We start from the raw sequence: 20572 nt of genomic DNA on the forward strand, positions 1-20572 counted from the left end.
TCTTTAAAAGTTTTCAAATAGACCCTTAATTAATAGATTCATTGCAGACTTGGAGACAGTAACTGCATTTGTACAGGCTTGCTGTGCTGCTGTAGAAAGAGGTCTGTTGTGTCCCAGATGTGATGATTAATTAGTATCTCCACATTATATTTAGCAGCTCATTGTCTAGGAAATTACTAAACAAATGCATCAAGCTGAAGTGGAGTACAAAAAATGATATAATCAGGAACACTCTGAAAAGACCAATCTATAAAATTACAGTGCTGCTGAAGCAGTGATTAAAAAGGTTGGTAATAGGCTACTATGCCAGGCTGTTTAATTTTGTGTTCAGACAGAACTAGAAGTTACTAGATAATATAAATGACAAGGCTTAATATGTTAAAAAATTTAATATAATTTTTGCATGGTGTTTTTGTGATACATACCCTCTATTGAAATTTTAACATAAAAGTGAACATTTTAAATGTTCGTTGAAACTGTTTTTTTGAACTGTTCTAATTGCTCACTGATTTGTCTGTGTATACAATAATCTTAGCTGATCACACTGAGATTTCCTGTTAAATTGTCACTTTACCTATGGATTTTTTTTTAGTCAATGAATATTTTATTTTCCTAAAAGTGATGTAGGACACATGCCAGTACCTGGTGTATGGTCAGTATCAGGATCCATTTGTCCTGTTTCAGAACTGTTGCTAATATTCCAGTCAAAATCATCACTAAGGTCTTGCGTTAATCCACAGACAGTGGTCCATTCTTGATCTCGTGTTTCAAAGTTACAGCTTCCAGGAATACTTGTGTAGTAACCTGAAAATATAGCAAGAAGTAAATTATCATTCCAGCTCTTTTATGTAAAAGGCTATAAGGAACATACTGCACATGGTAATGGAAAGGATTCAATTTGGCTAATGCTATGATTCTCTGTGTTTCGTGTACTGATATAAAACATACGTGGTGGTTAGTAAAGGAAGAAAAAATTCACCCTTTTCTTCCCAAGCAGATATAACCGTCTTAAACTTTATTACAGATATATGCCCATGTAAGTCTTAAGGACAAACCCATGACTTCATCAATTTTAGTTATTATTCAAGGTGAATGGACAGAATGATTCCCAGCAAATTAGCTAGCACAACTGGACTCCACCTCCACAGTGGCGTTTTTCATGAACATATGTTGACTAATCCTTGTGAGTGTTATGCATGAAGGCAGTTTTATAATGAGACAGAAGTTCTAGTGATTAGGACACTGACTGAATTCAGATCTTTGTTAAACTTCCCATTTCTAGATCTGCCTTTGATGTTTCAGACGACTTTGGAAAAGTAATTAATAAACAAAACTATATAAATACTCTAGTTGAGATGAATCAAATAACATCCCAAACTCTTTTCCTTATCTATAAAAGGTCTTTTCCTTATCTATAAAACAGAAGCAACTACACAACTACTCTTGTGAGAGGACTCTGGGAAAAGGTTTCAAACTATTAAATACCAGTCAGTCATTAATTTGAGAAATGGGTCTGCCTGTGACTTTCAAAACCTCAAATGGATTTGAGGATTTAGAGTGTGTATTTTTATCTAGAATTATTCTACAACATTAGAATACAACTATTTATGCATCACTGTCTACATATAAAGGATACAGATAAAAAGAATAGATTTAATTATTTTTAGTAATCTGTTTTGGTTTTTTTCCCTATTTTCTACTTTGACTCTACAAGAACAAATGATGCCAATCTTTGTAAAAATAAGTGATAATTATCATAAACCTGTTTTGTATGGCCAAGATCTGCATACACTCTGTAACCCTGTGGACCTGCTTTTCTGTAAAAGTGTGTCACTTCAGTTAAGTGTATAGGACAAATATTTTAAAGGAAGAATGATTTTGATCCAGTGAATAACCTATATCCCACTGAATGCTAGGAGAAGGATCTGTACTGTTCTGTAATGTACTGTACTCTTACCATGTTTCAAGGGACTGAACTGTCTCTTATGAGGTGAGGCTGAGAGAGCTGTGACTGTTCAGCCTGTAGATGAGAAGGCTCAATGGGTTTGTATCAGTGTGTATAAATACTTGCTGGGAGGGAGTAAAGAAGATAAACTCAGACTGTTCTCAGTGGTGCCCATTGCAGCGGACCCTGTTACAAGCAGACGGTTGAACTGCAGGATCTCCAGAGGTGCCTTCCTACCTCAAATGTTCTGTGTTTGTGTTAGTGATATTCACAGCATGGCCTTTGGGAATCATGAAAGGGACACACAAATTCACTGAGCATCCACATTGACACTGCATTACAAGCATCATGGAAGCCTAATAAAGCCTAACTCCAACACCAAACACCCTCACATGCAGGTAGGGCAAAGAAGGGAACCCATGAATCAAAAAAAGTAGTAAAATTTTCTTGTACAGTTCTAACAAGATCAAAGTCCAAATGCATTTGGAATTTATATTATTCATAATAGATTATCTGATTTCAGGAATTTTACACTTATTTTATCTTAACAGTGGAATCAAATGGCGATTATGAATAGATATTTATGAACAGTATTGACAGACTCATGTGACCTATCTGCACCTGCTGGATACTTTTGATTTTATGGGTAAATAGAGCCTATTTAGAAGCCATCAGAAGAGAACTCTTCCATTTATCTGAAAAATTGCTTTTATTTCAATAATTCAAGCACTCTTCTAGTTGGTTCATCAACACTGAGGTTTGCTGTTTATCAAATCTGGGTGTATAATTGGCTGCAATTCATGAAAATTGAAACTGCTTTCATGTGTGCTTTTTTCACCTTGGTACTTTCAGTGGGTTACTGAAAGAGAACAAAAAATTTTGCAAGATTGCCTGACTGGACTGAATGAAGCATAAAGTAATTTCTGTGAGTTTATTTAAGAAAAAGAAGTTCCTCAGCCTACGTGGATACAATTCATTTTATCCAGATTCTGTTGTAAATCCAGCACAGAGGAATTGCTGCTGAGTAGATTGTGGTCCATTTACTTCTTTGGAGTTACATTGATATAAAACTATAGTAGAATGTGAAATAAGCTAGGACCTTGAGCTCAGAGAAAAGGAAAAATTGCAGACAAATGTGGCTATAACCAGTTGTGATGGGGCAGGTTAGACTGTGAAGGGCTTTCTCTGTGCCTGTTCTGCTCTTTTGTGATTAAGCAGCTCCCACTGCCTTTTCATTAAAAAGTGAGATTTCCATATCTAGAAGGTATTATGTGCCCACCACTGTTGTTTGTTCCCATCCATAAGATATACATACACTCAGGAAAAAGTTGTGTTTACCCAAATGCAAGGCTTCATTTGTTGGAACTAAGATATAGCAGATAGGGAAATTTTATACCTGAAGCTTATCTGGGTATTCTGTATGCCAGATTACAGTATCTCTTCTCTATTGCTAACTTGATATTTTGTCAGTTCTGAAGCAACAGCAAGACTAAAGATTGCTAAAAACATTTTGATGTAACTACAGCCTTTTCATCTACAATAAAGAATATTTTACTTTATTTATTTAAAGTGAATATCAGGGGGGGGGGGTTGTTGTTGTTTTTTTTTTTTTTTTCTTCCCTTGGAATACTTTTTCTTCAGTATAGCAAAGACTGTGTTGCTTTTCTACGATTCAAGATCATTTATGGCCTGAAATGTTTCCATCTATTATCTGACTAAGAAAAGAGGATTGATGCTATCACAGTACTTCCAGACAACACAGGACACACTTCCACCCCCCACCCCACCCACCACCATTGAAGTTACTGTTACAATATTTACATAATAAATTAAGTGCATTGGTAGTTTTCTGAATATCTTTACAGAACAGTTTACACTGGACAACAATTCAGATTTACTATAATTTAGGTCTGTAAAATGTTACAAGGATGAGTTTACAGAGTATTTTGCTGCACATTGTCTAACTCCTGAAAAAAATATGAATATTATATACAATAAATAGAGATTATTTGTTTAAAACAGATTATCTGTCTTCCTTTCTTGGGATCTACTTGAAAAAAGGTCTAGTCTTTTAAACATTGTTCAACATAAATTCATTTCTATGAATATGATTCTCAAAATTCACTGGAACGCAAAGCACTGCAGTAGATAGAAGCCAGAAATAGAGAAACCAGCTTCAGCATATGTACTTCAGAACTGTTATTTACTTTTATGAAAACAATAAAGAGGGAGAAACTCCAAGTTAAATCTCCTACAGTGACATCTTCACATGTATTCCAGGTTGTAAGTCTGTTGTCTGGCTAAAACAATGTAATTTGCATCACACAGTAAAGGGTCGTTATTTTTGTAACCTTGTCCAGTCAAAGCATTTAGCAACCCCATGCAAGAGAAAATGCCTTTGATTTTGAAGGGATGACCTAATATTGGTTGATTTCAATGGAATACTTGGACTTCAACACAATGTGAACATTGAATTGATGTATGCGATGCATTTACTTTATCTACCAAGGATTATTTTGATCATATCTGCATTATGGCAGAATTTTGGCCCTCCAGTCTGAAGATTAAGAATTAGACTGATTACTGAACTCTATGTAAGGACCACTTAAGCTTCCTACTTCAAAAGTCTGATCTGGATGGTGACTGTAAATAAACAAAGACATGGAGCAGGAACAAGGGCACAATATTTTACTGCTTTTGAGTTTCAAGTCTGAACTGGAAAGTCTTAAGTTGATCCAGATTTTAAAAATTGAGCTGTGTCCTTCCATCTCAATCAGCATTAGTAAAGAATACCTACAGATTTTGTCTCAGTATTCACTAGGACTGCAAAAACACAAACAGACTGGATTTTGTCCAACTGTTCTGTAATAGAGTAATAGCAAGAAAATATTTTCATAGCTCTGCAGTAGCACAACTCAGATCACAAAGATGGGATTAATCTGAAAGAAAAGGCAGGCCTGTTTTTAAATAATCACTTATAGCAAAATCATGTCTAAATGTTGTTGTGCATGAATTTGCTTTCATTCAACATTAAAACCTCAACATGTTTTCAACTTAATAAATGAGTTTACATTTCTTCTCAGAATTAATTTTTATTGTAACCCATGGATTTTATTCCTTAAATATGTTTTTAGTCCTTAAGATGGTTTTGTGTGGGTTTTTTTTTCCTGGTTTGGTTTTTTTGTGGTTTTGTTTTTTGGTTTTTGGGTTTTTTTATATTTGATCTTTGGTTTGAGTAAGTTACACTTTTGCAACTAAATCCAACTTAAATACTTTTTGCAGCAAATGTCTTTGAGGATCTGAAAATGTCAGACCTTCTGTGTTGGGGGAGCAGGCAACCTGCTTGTAATTATCTTCTGGGGAGCTCTGTGAATTCAGCTAAAATATGCTACAGAATTTAAAGTTACAATTGTAACTGGAGATTACATTAATAGACAAAGAGATACTTACTGCAGTCAGCTTCATCTGATATGTCTTCACAGTCTGGTTTATAGTCACAGATGAAATGAGACTCTATGCAATTCTCACTCCCACACACAAAATCAGTGAGGGCAGGGCATTCCCTGGGATTTTCTCCAACTGAAACCAACAGGACAATTAAATCAATATTGTAATTAAATCAAAGGATGCTCTTTTTCACTTGTTTAGCCATTGTACACCATGACTTCAGAGATTTACTGCTTCCAGCAGATGGTATTTGGTCTCATTCTTTTAACTGTGCATTATGCATGTCTAGACTACTGTCTTGGCCTTTCCCAAAACTTCCAGGGTAGGATGTTTTGCCTGGAAGAAAATTCAGTTCAGCATCAGCATGTTTCCCCAGTGTATTTGTTGTCCACATTCTATAAAAAGGATTTCTGTGAGTTGTTGAAACTTTTAAAGTCTTTATAAGTTAACTTTTTTTGAAGAGTTTAGAAAAACCTCTACTCTGAGCATGTGATCTGCCCAGAAATTCCTTTTATGGTATTTAATATAAGGACCTATTTTAAAACAATTTTTGATCATCTCTGAAAGTGTGTGAAAATCATGTCATAAAACGAGAGCAACTTAGTAACTTGCACATAAAGTGCTAGGGCCAAAGCCAGAGTGCTGAGATTCAGCCATCTCTGAACTGTCAGACTGTAAAGAAACTTCTATTAATTATTTTTTAGTTCAGTGCACTGGGTGCATAATTTCAGTTAGCACTAATTGAAACAGTTCTGATAATCCCAAATGTAACATTTCAGAAGCACTCCTGTTAGCCTAAGATTGTTTTTCACTCTAGAGATCCAAGTTGTGCAATAAAGACCTTTAGGAGAATGTATTTTGACTCTATTCATTGTAATACATTTTATTTTTTCCTTCAAACACGACTAAAATTAGACACGTCATTAAACATGGTCTGGACAGAACACCTTGATGCTTACCTTTGCACAGACCCATATTTTCAGAAGGGGAATTTATTGTTGACAGGGCATTAATCTCCTCAAATTGAGGTGCTTACAGAATTTTACAGACTGAGGAACTACACTCTCATTGAAGCAAAATAGTAAAGGAGAACTAAATTTTTGGTTTAGTTTAAACATGCACAAAAGGTAATATTAAATAGAGCAACAACACAGCATTAAAATGTAATTCAAATATTTAGAATGGATAGTTAAAAAATAATTTAGTGATAAGGTTGGTTATGTGCAGGACCTGTCTTAAATTTTCAGTTTTGAAATAAGTGCGCCCCTGAGCATTTGTATAAATAAAATCTAGTTTCAAATTGATATCTGTCTTGTTGTTCTGTTTTTTAATTTTACATTGTCAATTTGGTCTGACTAGGTGTCAAGAAATCCACAGGCAACAGCCTTGCCATGGATGCATTAAATACAGAAAAAGCTATGGTGGCTTTTTACAGAGAATCTGTGTGGCAGAGAGCCCTTAGTAGAGTGGACTCTTGAGAAAAAAATGACTGAAGCATTTGTGATGGTTAAGGCAGTTTTTATGCCTCTCCCAAATGATGTGATAAAACTTAATTGAAAATACATTAATATGGTTTGTCCTAAATTCTGGAAAACCACACATTCACAGAATAGTTGAGATTGGCAGGGGCCTCTCAAGATCGTCTTGCCCAACCTCCTGCTCTATTACAGCAGGTTGTACAGGACCATGTCCAGTTGGGTTTTGAACATATCCACAGATGGAGACTCAACAGCCTCTCTGGACAACCTGTGCTTGTGTTTGACCATAGTAAATTTCTTGTGTTCAGATGATGTTTCCTTTTTTTTTTAAATAAGTGCCCATTGTGTTCTGTCTTGTCAGTGGACACTTCTGAGAAGAGTCTGACTCCCTTATCTCCATTCCATTCCATGTACTGAAAATGATGCACTGGAAAATTAAGTGACTTCCATAAGTTACTCAATGGCTTCAATAATGACAGAAATTATTTAATGGTAGAGCCATTAGGGTACAATAATTTTCACATCTTATTTCACTGTACATGAAGGAGGTACATTATCACCATCCAGGGGAACAACATTTGAAAATCCATGGCTTTGTGACTGATCATATACGTCACCTTTACCTCCTTTCACCTTTAATCAAGACAATGTTATGCTATTCTATCATTTATATTTAGCACTTAATACTAATTACAGTTGTTCTTTTTTAATAAGCTTCTTTACAGTACTTCAAGCATACCAGGAATGAGCATTTATGAATATCATTCATTTCTTAGCTTATCTTAAAATAAAATATGTGATCCATACACAGTCTAATGAATGAAAACTTTTATCTCAACAGATGTGAATGCTGTAAAGTCCAAACACAGAGTGACATCTGTGAATTTTATGCTTTTGCAGCAAGACCTTGCTTATATGTCATTTTTAGGGATACCAGGTTACATTTATGATAATGATGGAGATTCTGCCACAGCCTTTGGCAGAGATAAAAATAAAACTCCTCTCAGAATTAATGTACCAGTATTAGCATAGCATAGCCAAGCTAAATATTCTAAACTCGTATTCAGAATTGTGGCAATAAAAATCAACTTTCCAGAGTACACACATTCTGACCAAAACTCCTACACCAGATAAAAGCTAAATCAAACCACAAAATACGGTGAGTTTTAACCACAAAATATCACTTCAGCATCAACAACACTGATAACTAAACAGAGGTTCACACAGAAGTTGCAACTTAGAAGTTTCATTTTTACCAGACATTCTTTAAATATAATATAAAAATTCTATTTAATCAGAAAAATATAATGAAGAACATATTGGAAAATATGTTCTAAATTCTGAGGGTTGAGCTCCAATTTAACAAAAAAACCCCAAACAACAGGTTGGAAAACACTTTGAACAAAGTAAAAGAGAGGACATACAAAATATTATATTGCTCATTTCTAATTTTGTCATTAAAATTATAGAGTTATCAAAATATGAATTTGTCTAACAGTACTGAATTTGGAGAATGATGTTTCCAAGAACAGTATTCAAACCTCCCTCTGGGAAGTTACAGTACATAGCAAAATGATGTCTCATAATGGCCAGCTTAATATATGTTTCAAGATGACATTTTAGATAAAATGAGGAATTTTCATTATATAACTTATTTCAGAGCATATGTTTGTTGTGTAGGACTGCATATAAAAATATATAGCTTTTGACTGATCATATTCCTCAGTTGTACTTTGATCACTGCTAAGCAGCAAGATAACATGTATTGGATAATGGTTGATTATATATATAGTGTAATATTATTTATATTTTTTTCCCAATAGTCTCTCTTACAACATTCCATGAAAATCCAAACATATAGAAAAAATATTCTAAGCAGAAAAAAATGTGAGAAAATATGGCAAATTTTCTTTCTCGCCTCTTTCTTCTAATGACAGCTCAAGAAACTTAAAACAAAACAAAACAAAAACATACTGTTGAATACATTTCAAACAAATTAGGACAAAAACTATAATTAAAGAACAAAAATCAGTTGTACTTTGCTCACTGTGTTACTCTGAAGTTATCTTTGAGAAACGACAACATTAAAATGGATCAGTGAGCTACAACAAGCAAAAGAATGAGCTGATTCCATATATGAAAATGTCAGAGATGAAAAACTGAAATATCCAATACACAAATGCGGATTTATCACGCAATGGAAATGAAGGAATTACCGGGAATGAAATGTTTTTGTTAAGTACTAAGCTTATTTATGAACATGCTATGAAAATTTTGAAGAAAGATAAAATATCCAAAAGCAATAGAAAACCTTTCAATTTAAGAAAACTGTTGACCAGAAAGAAACTTGCATTTAATGAAAAAGCCATAAATGTTCATTTTTGACCTGACCTTCTTCCAAATTTTTTGTTTAGCCACTATCCTGAACAATCCATTGTTTGCTTAGTTCCACACATAATTGTACTTCATGGAAAACACCCATACAGTTATGGAGTGTTAGTCTACAGGCATAGTATGAGTGGTAAAGGAACAGCATAGAGCTATAAAAATTAGGGTTAGTAGGTGTTTGTTTTTTTTTAATGAGAACAGATGCTCCAACAATATTTATTAATTTCCAGTACTCTTGCACATTTCTTGGGTAAGTTATTTTTGTTTTTCATTATGCTTTTCTCTCTTTTGTCCTACAATTATTCAGTCTATAACCTTGTGGGGTCTGAAGACTATGCATATATGCTGCACATCAAAAAGACCACAAAAAGAGAATATATGCAACAAAAACCCCACCACAAAACAAACCAAAATAATATAGAATATAAAACAGAAAAAACACAAAGAATTTCATAGCTTTTGATAACAACTGAGCTTTAGATCAGCATAGAAATGACCAGATTAACAAGAATCATTGGAACAATTAAACTATGGATTTCCTTCTGGATCAAAGTTGACAGGCCACAGCACATATCCTTGTAAACCACCTTTCTGGCCTTACAGTAAATACTTGGGGAAGTTTCTCAAAAATTAAAAAAACCCCAAACAATTATTATGGCATAACAAAATGCTAATGGTTTATTGTACCCATTTGTTTGGTTTTCCCTTAGAACTGCAGCATTTCCTGAAAACAAGGACACCACAAGAAACTAGCACAGGATATATATTAGATAAAATAGTAACTACTGACTACATGTTATGCAAATCCCTATCCAAATGAAATGTCAGTATTTAAAAAGGAAAAAGGAAAACACAGACTATTACTTTTCAATTAAGTGCAATTTGGACTGATGCAGAAAAGTGCCATATAATCTTCTAAGTAGTTTTTAAGAGACCAATAGAACTGGCTTGGCTTTTGGATCATGAAACTCTATAAAAGAAGCATGTTAATGGTGGTTGCCATCGAACTTGCCTTTGCATGCTCATTTCTACATATTTTGTTCTTCACAATGTAATTCTCAGGATACCAGCAAAGATCTTTCCTAGTAAGAATACCTGTGTGCGCTTGTATATACATAGAAAACAGGCAAGACACAGATGCACACTGTGCATACCACAAATAAATTGTGACTCTACTGTGGATACATCACAAGCTGTGTATTTATATCTGTCTCCAGTATATGTTATCTGTGAAAGACTAGCCCATATAGTACTCACAGAATTTATAGAGATGACAAGATTAATTTGGAGATCACTGATAAATACAACACTATTGGATGCTTTTTTTCAGTTACCAGGAAAAGATTGACTGTGAAAGAACTGATGAAATCAGTCTTTCCTTTAAGTTTGCTACTAGAGGACAACACTGGGCTAGTGACTGTTTTTCTGACTCTCTGCGTACAAGAGCTTTCTTTTACCAAGACTTTGTAAGATAAAAATATTCCTGTGATATCCATTATATCTAAAATCATGGAAAGAACCAGACAGGCCAAATATCAGCTTTACAAGCTATAGATCGTTATTGTCTGAAGCAAAACGGATAACTGCAATAATTTTTTTGTTTGATAGACACCAGTAAGCTTCATAGATTGTCTGTTAGGTTGACACAATAAATGTTGCTCCAATTTAAAATATTTATCGTGAAAGAACTGGATCGTGAAAGAACACAGCCAAAAAGAAGAGATGTTCTTGCTGTGTTGCATTACAACTTACATAGGTTGTCAGAGGTTATGTTTGACCAGTGCTACATGCTTGTAAAAGGCATAGAGTGAATCCCAAGTTATTATAGTTGCTAAAGGCAGAAGTGAACAAGACCTTGAGCTGTTTTGAAAAGCAACATGTCACTCAAGGTCAAGTACACTGAGCTGCTGTTTGCCAGAAGTCTCCTCTTCTCTACAAGAGGAATGCATGTACTCTCAACAGTACAACAGTATGAAATGAAACATGCAATGTATCTTAAAGGGTAATGAGACTTTTTCACCCCCTGTTTGTCTTTTTAGAAACTGAGGTCCTTTCTGAGTAGAAATGTTTTCAAATTACAGTTGAAAATTCACCTCTTCCTATTATTTGTGATTTAAATTGTGTTGTATGGTGAGAGTACTTATATCACTTTCCTCCCTTCTTCCACAATACTTGAGATGTAGGAAAAAATCAAAGATAAAAAAAATAAAAATGTTTTGTTGAAAATATTATTCTGTGAAAGGAACTTTACTTTCCAAGTTTCACTCTTTGTTTGAATTAAAATATATGAAATACAAGCTCCTAGAAGGTTTAATTTGATCTGGAACTCAACTGTACTGAGTACTCTGAAGTTCAGAAATTATGAAGCACAATTTTCATCAGGCTTTTCATTTGCTTACCCCTATTGTTCAGCACCCTTTTCTACACTACTTTTTCTAGAACATTAAAGCTCTATTAGCAAACTCATCAATAAACGTTTCTGTCCATGGATGACCTTGGCAATCTTTTAGCAGGAAAAGTACATGAAAAGTTTCTACTCATGCAAGCTAGATATAATTTTGAATAAGGTTCTTTTGTAATTCAAAAAACATTGGGAATTCTCTTCGCAGAATGTGTCATTTAAAAGGCCAGATTTAATTCAAAGATATACATTGGCTCTGACATATACAGAAGATCTAACAAATTAAATTGACTCTTAGGAGAGAATTTCACCTGTAAATAAAAAAGTCTGCCAATGGACTTCCTAAAGATGCTCAGACCAAATAGTATGATAGTGCATAAGGACACAAATAAACAGGAAGAATAGAAAATTTATCCATAGTTCTGGAAATGTACAGCTGGCTCTGGCTCAAGCAATATAAAAGATAAGAAAAATTATATTCAACTTCTAGTGCTGTTTTCATGGTGTATATAAACCCACATCAAGCAAGGACAGAAGATTTTATATTTGATTAAGACTGAAAGACCAGCCTTGGTGTAGAGTGTATCAGCAGGATAAGGAGTTCATGCTCAGAGTACCCTCATATAGGGAGCTGCCATATTTGGCTTAATACTAGAGGCACTAGGGAGAAGCACTGAGGACTGAGAAAAGAGTGAGGATCTGGTGTTCTAGGCCTTATTTCTGCAGCCTGCAAGCAGTAAAATATAGGGAGAAAAGGGCATTCAGGATGTCCCGTGGAAGGCAGCTGTGCCTTTCACGTTTCCAGAATAGAGATTATTTCTTGCATAGAACCAAATTATGCGTCATCTGTACCCTCTGATGAGTGTAATGAGATATGAGTTCAGTAAGATTTTAATTTTAAAAGTATAAAGCACATTTGTGTTAATGTATGTTGCACTAAAACGATTTAAGTTAAAGCTACCAAAAATTACTAGACTTCTCAAAATGAGCTTTCTTCCTCTACAGTGAAATGGTTTCAATAGATATCAACAATTTATAAATTGACAGCTCACCTTGAAATCAAAGAATAATGCCCTTCTAAAGGCAAAATCCAAACATTAGACTAAGTAAGAATTTTATCATTAATTTCAGCACAATTACTGAGGAGTTTTAGACAGGTGATGCAATTCCAGTGTTCCATGTCAGAATACCCTGACATTGACCTATTTATAAAAACACATAGAAAACATCATGAAACATTAAAATATTTTGAAGAGGAAAAAAAGAAAACGATCAAAAAACCCAGGTAACTGGACATACTTTCTGGCTGAATACAAATGTATAACTTGAGTGACTAAATTAGCTCTGGCAGCTTTCTCTGCCCAAATTCCCTTCACTCTCACTTCAGGGCCACGTTTGTTGTTAATATTTCTGTTATAAGAGTTTGAACTTTTCTCAAGTGTCTGAGCAGATGAACCTAAATTCTCAACTAAATGTAAAGCTTTGCATGATACATAGCTGAGGATTCAGAGAAAACACTGATTTATTTTAAAAATGAAAATGTTGGCCTACGCACCCAAACACTAGGATGTTTTAGTTGTTTTCTCTCTGATCTGCAAAGCTAGGATGGAATTCTAATGAGAAAGGATTTCTCTGCTGAGACTTTAAAAGCTTCTTGTTTACAGGAGCATGGAAGCAAAGTTGTTCAAAGGATTGAAGCACCTTCACCTATGGTCTTTGCCATAAACTGTAGATGGGGAGGAATACAAATATATGAGGAGGAGAAAGGGAAAGAAAAAGTTTACTACCATGCAAAGTAAGCTTTATTATATTTTAAAGAAATTTTCTGTTCAGCTCAATTTGGTAAATCAATTTCCTATTGACAGCAGTACTGTGACATTTTGATTCTGATTTCTTTTAAAAACTAAATATAGTTATAAGACCACTTCAAGTATGACTGAATGTGTATCCTATTTACCTTAAACATGAGAAAAAAAGCTTGTGAAGTCTGTTCTCAAACAGGCAGCCACAAAGATCACTGGAGCTGTAATGGCTCTTTCTTCTTCCTGGACTTTTATCACACTGAATTGCCAGACCATGGAAAAATATATAAATCAACTAAATAATTCACTATTCTAGAATTTTCTGTTGAATTTTAATTTAGAGTTATGGTTCACTTATTTTCATTTATCTTTCACTGTTGTTTTTTCAGGTGGTGCCTTGGGATGCCAAAATCAGTGTGTATGATATGGCTGAGTAAGGTATGTGTCCATGCTTACAGTCTGTGTTTTATATCTGGAGTACAAGATTCCTTTTCTTTAAAATTACAGATGTATGAAATTCAGACTACTGGCAACAGCATGTCTAACTAGTTGTGCTCTTGATTCACCATTATATAACAGTGAGACATCAGTTGGAAAAAACAATCGATAATTTTTGAAGTGCTCTTTAAGGTTACCAGACCACATCTTATTTCTGACAGGATATTTAGAAGATGTTATCATAAAAATAAGTGTCAGAAGTCTCAGAAAAAAATTATCTTTAGGGGTTATTTTCTACAACACTCATAGGTATTTTAACTTTTATTAAGGCAAAATTGCAGATATTTTTTTTTCTAGCCTGCAAATAACCTCATGCATGGTCAAAGTCAGTTATTAAAAGACTCAAGAGATGACCACTCTAAACTCAATTCAGGTCACATAGGATAGTCTGTCACTAAAGTTGTATAAAGAATTATTGTACAAGAAGATGAAAAAACATTTCAAACGTAAATATTCAAGAAATAAATTAATATTAAGAACAATCTTTCTCTGGCTGTTATGTGACTGCTATTTTTCATATTTTTCTATTAAACCTGCAAAATAAAAAGATATCAGATTCAGAATTTAAATTATTTTTGCTATCGAAACATAATTTACCCTCTCACAACTAATTGATAAGACCTTTTTAACCTTCTTTTTTCTACTTCTGACAATATTTCCAAGACCTCTCACATTTCCAATAAATCCACAGCTGCTTTTTGACCTTCACTTCCATAGAAATTAGTGAGACCTGAGGGAAATGAACCTTGCAGGATAGCTCCCCCCTAGAAGCTCAGATCATAATAAATAAAGTTACCTGTAGTATTCTATTGATATAGAAGCTTGTAACTAATTAATTTTTAAAAGAAAGTAGTGAAAAGATTCTCTCTTATCAGTTGAAAATCCTCGTATCACATGGGCTATGTAAGTTACAGCTATGTAAGTGAAGAGCAAAGAAATGTGCATAGCTAATCCATCTCCATGCATATTCCCTTATGCTGTGTGTAGCTTCTTTGTATAACACACTGTATGCAAGTAAGTTGAAGGAAAACACATGTACAATAAGTCTTCATATTTATTAAACTCTACTATAACCATTGAATATTACCATACTGCATAAAAACAGTTCTAATATTCATGGCAAAAATCCTCACACAGACTGCCTTTCTCTTCCCTCTTCTCTCTCTCCACTTGAGTGCATTATATAAAGAGTACATTCTGCAAAGAGGCAATCATTTTATTGTGTTGACGGTGAACCATGATCCAGGAATACCATTCAGCAGCTTCCAAAAAGACAGTCTGTGACAAGGAGACTATCCCAACATATATAAAAGCTCCAGAATTGCTCTCGCATTCATCTCCACCACTACATAACATCTGCTGGGAGGAAGCTAAGCATTCATTTTTTTCCCATGCAATTTAAGGCTTTCTCATTTCCATTCTTTTCTGCTTATTTCAAACGTGTTATTCAAGTTTTAATTATTTTCAGTTATTTTGTAGGTTTTTCTGTGCATGGTCTATTCCTTACTTATGTAATTTCCATTGCCAGAATATCCATAATATTATATAAGATTTTAGTTTAACCTTGTAAGTCTCAGTGGAAAACACAGACCTTCCAGAGGTCCTCCAGGGGACCCTCGCTATGTGTCTAGGTCAGCAATTCTACAGCTACAAACACAGTACATGAATAAGTGTTGTAAATCAAGTCATTTTTGAGAAGAAACCCCTGACCCCTTCTGGTTTGTATGCTACTCTTCTCCTTGAGTTTGGCCACAGTAAGATTGTGTTTGTTGTCTTTTAGCTTTGTTACAACAGACGTAATAAAACTGTGAACCCTGTGCTGCAAAAAAAACAATTTAGACATGACATGCTTTTCCCATCCTGAATGCCCCAGGCTTGGGTCAGATGGGAAATGTTATTTTTGAGAATCTGGCAAAATGTATTTTGTTTGTTTGTTCTACAAAGGTAAAGAATCAATAACAACAAGAATGAAAAAGGTCAGACCAGGTTCCTTCATGTCATCATGCCAACAAGAAGGTCAGCATACCAAAAGTCTAGAGAAAATTAAGCAAGAAGATATCAACTTGTGGAGTAGAAGGCAAAAAAATTATACACAGAGCTGATATGAAAGATGCCGAAGACAAGATCCCTCTTGACTTTAGTTTAAGCCTAAATATCATTGTAGGGGCAGGAAAGTCATGGGGGAGGAGACTGGGTTGATTTTTGGTTTTTTGTTTGATTGGTCTGTTTTTCTACAGATGTGCATTTGCATACATGCACACACATACAGTTAAAAAGCAAATATATGACAGGTCTCTAATACTGCTGAAAAGGAAAGACATAAGCATAAACATATTCCAATAAGACACACCCATAGGATACATACACCTAAACTTTAATGAAAACCCAGCTGGGCCTAGCATACATTAACAGAGATGCTGTAAGTGAATGTATCCCAACTATATAAAGACTCTACCTTATTACATGCAAAAATATCCACCATGCAATTCAATCTTTAACAAATTTCTATTTGTATTTTATACTGAGCTTCAACTGTGTACTTCAAACTTATAAGAGAAAAGCCTCCTTGAATCATCCATCTTCATAAACAATAATTTTTGGTAAAATGCACAGGAATATTACTATGCCAAAGCTGTAAGTATGTGAAAGTAGTCAGAGCACATGGTGCAAATTCTTTCCCAACAGAGCTTCTTGCTGAAGCAGTGCTGCAAACCAAATAGTTGCTATATAGTAATAAACCCAAGTTACTTTCTGAACTGTTTCACTGCAAAGGTATTTTAATGTAAGATTGGTTATAAAACACTATTGACATTCAGATTTGTGTGGGCGTAGACTAAACCCAATGTAAATTTCAGCAGTCTTAGCATTTTAAAGAATTTAAGATCCTTCATATGTCAGCTTTCCAACTCTCTACTGGAACAATTTCCCTCCTTGCAATGACAACTCTGTGGAGTATTTCCAGTTATGTTTATATAATGTCTATTTTCAGGTTATTGTAAGATATGTGAACATAAGAGTAAGCAGAAATATTTGTATATTATATGAAGATATGTTGATACCATCTTTATGAACAGGAAATTTTCTTCTTCCTTAAAAAAATACATATCCTGCTATTTTTATATGCTGAATATCTTCATGAATCTGACTGTGAAATGGTGTCTAAATTATTGTAGCCTAAAAATGAGACAAAATCTCAGAAATGTTGTTTAACTAGATCCCACTGTATGAATGAATACATCTGAGCACAACTTGGAAAGTTTTGTTATTCAAGATGTTAGGGAAATGTTGACCTCTGATCTCCTACCAGGGCATCCTTATCCATCTACCCTTGTCCTCTGGAGAATAAGCACATGCATAGCAACGGGCACAATGAAACTTTTAGAAAAAGCACAAGGGAATCACTAGCATTCATGTGCCTGGGAGAACTTTTATGGATACATCTGCCTTAGAGTTTTATTAAAGTGCAGTTCTGAAGTATATCTCAAGTTGTAGCCAGTTTTCATTTACACCATAAAGCAACTTCTGAATGCAAACTCTATATTTTTTAGATGAAACAAGATCTAAAAATGCTCTTCAGAAGTGCACTTTCCATGCTCCAACTGATAATGGGCATCCAGACCGTGGCAGGAGAGTAAAGCTTGCCCAGATAACTTCCCCAAATCTCACGCAGCCTTAATATGTGGCATCAGTAATGATTGCCTCACTCAACAAACACACATATTAAGTCAGGTCGTTTCCTACCAGGGATAAAGAGCACATCCTTTCTTGATGGAAGCAATGTTCCACCCACTTAGTATCTTTTTTTTTTTTTTTTTTTTTAAAAAAGGCAAACTCTAATACTATTTTAGCCTATGTCCACAAAAAGATCAATTAAATAGAGTGAATACCCTGTGAAGAAGTCAAAGTTTTTCTTTACTGGTCTTAACACTTGAACTGAACTGGAAAAAGGAATAGTGACAGGGATTAATTTGTAGTCTGTGCTGATTTTAGCTGGGCTAGAGTTAATTTTCTTCATAATAGGTAGTATAGGGCTATGTTTTGAATTTGTGCTGAAGAAAAGTGTTGATAATGCAAAGATGTTTTCATTATTGCTGAGCAGTGCTTACACAGAGTCAAGGTCTTTTCTGCTTCTCAACCCACACCACCAGTGAGCAGGCTGGGGGTGCACAAGAAGATGGGAGGGGACACAGCTGGGACAGCTGATCCCAACTGACTAAAGGGATGTTCCATACCATATGATACCATGATCAACATTTAAAGCTGGGCGAGGAAGAAGGAAGGAGGGAACTTTCAGAGTGATGATGTTTGTCTTCCCAAGTAACCTTTACACATGATGGAGCCCCTATTTCCTGGAGATGGCGGAACACCTGCTTCCCAGTGGGAAATAGTGAATTAACTTCTTGTTTTGCTTTGCTTGTGTGCACAGCTTTTGCTTTACCTTGGGATGCCAAAATCAGTGTGTATTGTATGGCTGAGTAAGGCATATGTCCATGCTAAACTGTCTTTATATGAACCCATGAGTTTTCCCACGTTTACTCTTCCGATTCTCTCCCCCATCTCACCAGGGTAGGGAGTGAGCAAGTGGCTGTGTGGTGCTTAGTTGCTGGCTGGGGTTAAAACTTGACATAGTCTCAACTCATTTTTATGACAAGAGCCTTTACAGGGACACAGGCTTCACTTGATATCATCTGACATAATTTTAATAAAGTGATTATATACAACATCAGAGATTCAATAACTTACCAGTGAATTAAAGAAGGAAAGTTATTACACAAAACTGAAAAAATTAAGAAAACAAAACCTCTAGCATATCTTAGATTTGTCTGCAACAATTTAGTGTGAGAATGCTGCACTAATACAAGACTTTCTATATGAGTAGAAAATAATATTGAAGTTAGAAGAGTGGAAACAACGTATTCATAACTGATTTTATGAACAGTGACATTATGATGAAAAGAGTAAAACCATAATGTATTTAATAACAAGCAAGAACATCCTACATCTCTTTAGTATCCCTCCAGAAACTTCCCTCTTGAACTTACTTGTGGTGCAGTTGTTGAACTCTATGTCATCAATTGCTGCTCCTCCTCCTAGGTCTCTGGTGCGAATGCCTTCAAAGATAACTTCAAAATTCCTCAGTTTCCCCAAGTGTAACTCGACTTTGTTCCACTCATCACCATGGCTTCCTGATTCACTCCATATTTTCACAATCCCATCATCAGTCTGAAGTTTGAATAAATTGTATATAGTAAGATACATGTAAGTATGGATTATCAAATATCTTTTTTTAAAAAAAACCCCTAAACATAGAGAAGACTGGGACACACCCCTTGAATTTTTTCAAGAAATAGTAAACATATGCTTTGCTAGGATAATAGGAGAAGTAGTGAGATGAGATGATTATCATACAAATCACAAAAACACCATAGTAGATGGAGTCTCAGTACAGAAATTACTATGTGTATGATTGAATTCCAAAACAGTCCATTCTGGCAGAGTTGTATTTAATTTTATATAATACTGAGATTCATTCTTTGTGTTTGGAATATATTACTGATGCAAGGTTAGTCTACCATTTTAAAATTAGGGTGTCAGATAAGTATAATTTTAAAAAGGTGTGACAATGGTAATACAAGGGAAGAAAAACTAATAAATCGTATGTTTAGTATGGTTTATTTGAAGGTAAATAAGCATATTCTGACTTTCAAATATGCTAATATGTTTTAAAGCTTTTCTTTAAATGTCCAATCATATCACCTAACTGGCAAGTCAGCAGCAAAGAACATGTGACATTTTTAATGGTAGTGTTAAAATGCAGATGCACCAGTTTCAATTGCTGTGAATGGATGATACATATATATGATGCCACCAAAAGTAAATACTTGCAGAAGTTTTGTATATGTTCAAATTTTTTTTTTATGACTATGTAACTAATCACAGAAATTGTAAATAAGAAATTTTTTGCTAGTCTTTTCTTATCAAAACCCATTAGTACTCCAGCTAAGGTTAATAAAAACACTGTGCAATGCATCAAACAGCTAAATAACGCATAACAAAGGTTCTAAGTAAGTAGTACATGAACGAGCAAAATCTAAGGAAAATAGAGGCGATGGTAAAAATAGGCAGGGAAGGAAATTAATTACATTTCTTTATACATGATGAACCTGATAGATCAGATTTATGTTAATGAGATTGTGTTATGCATATTTATGATGAGAAAATGAATCTTGGTGCTTTAGATATTGTATGCTGAATACGAAAGTGCAGCCAAGCATGCACAAAAGTATTATATTAGTTGTTTCTGAAGCAGGCAACTCACACAATTGTTGATATCTTTTAGAAGGAGGTCCTCAGACCTACCAAAACGTAGACATACTGAAGCATGGCTTCACAATGCTGTTCTGGAACATCATCATTAACTGTAAAGCAATTAGTTGAAAACAGTGGCAACTTTACTTTAACTTGCTAAATAGGAAAGAAAACACAGGGAATGGTCACCATAACTGCATGTAAAGTCAGAGATATTCAGCTGAACATGTCTATTGCTACACACTACTGGTGGTGTTGGACCAGTGGTGATAACAGCCTTTTATGTCACGAATCATAGAATGAT

The 20572-nt window shown here is 34.6% G+C and overlaps 1 protein-coding gene across 1 annotated transcript in view; it reads right to left on the minus strand.

Annotated features, from left to right (window-relative positions):
* The window catches only part of MALRD1 (MAM and LDL receptor class A domain containing 1), a 290211-nt gene that overhangs the window by 93130 nt on the left and 176509 nt on the right, over positions 1-20572 (minus strand). The window contains exons 28-30 of the mRNA XM_074897495.1: positions 19002-19182; positions 5396-5524; positions 643-804 (exon numbers count right to left, since the gene is read on the minus strand). Coding sequence (XP_074753596.1) covers positions 643-804; positions 5396-5524; positions 19002-19182 — 472 coding nt within the window. The remainder of the gene's footprint in view (positions 1-642; positions 805-5395; positions 5525-19001; positions 19183-20572) is intronic.

Source organism: Athene noctua, chromosome 2, assembly GCF_965140245.1.
Source record: "Athene noctua chromosome 2, bAthNoc1.hap1.1, whole genome shotgun sequence".
Classification (NCBI taxonomy): Eukaryota; Metazoa; Chordata; class Aves; order Strigiformes; family Strigidae; genus Athene; species Athene noctua.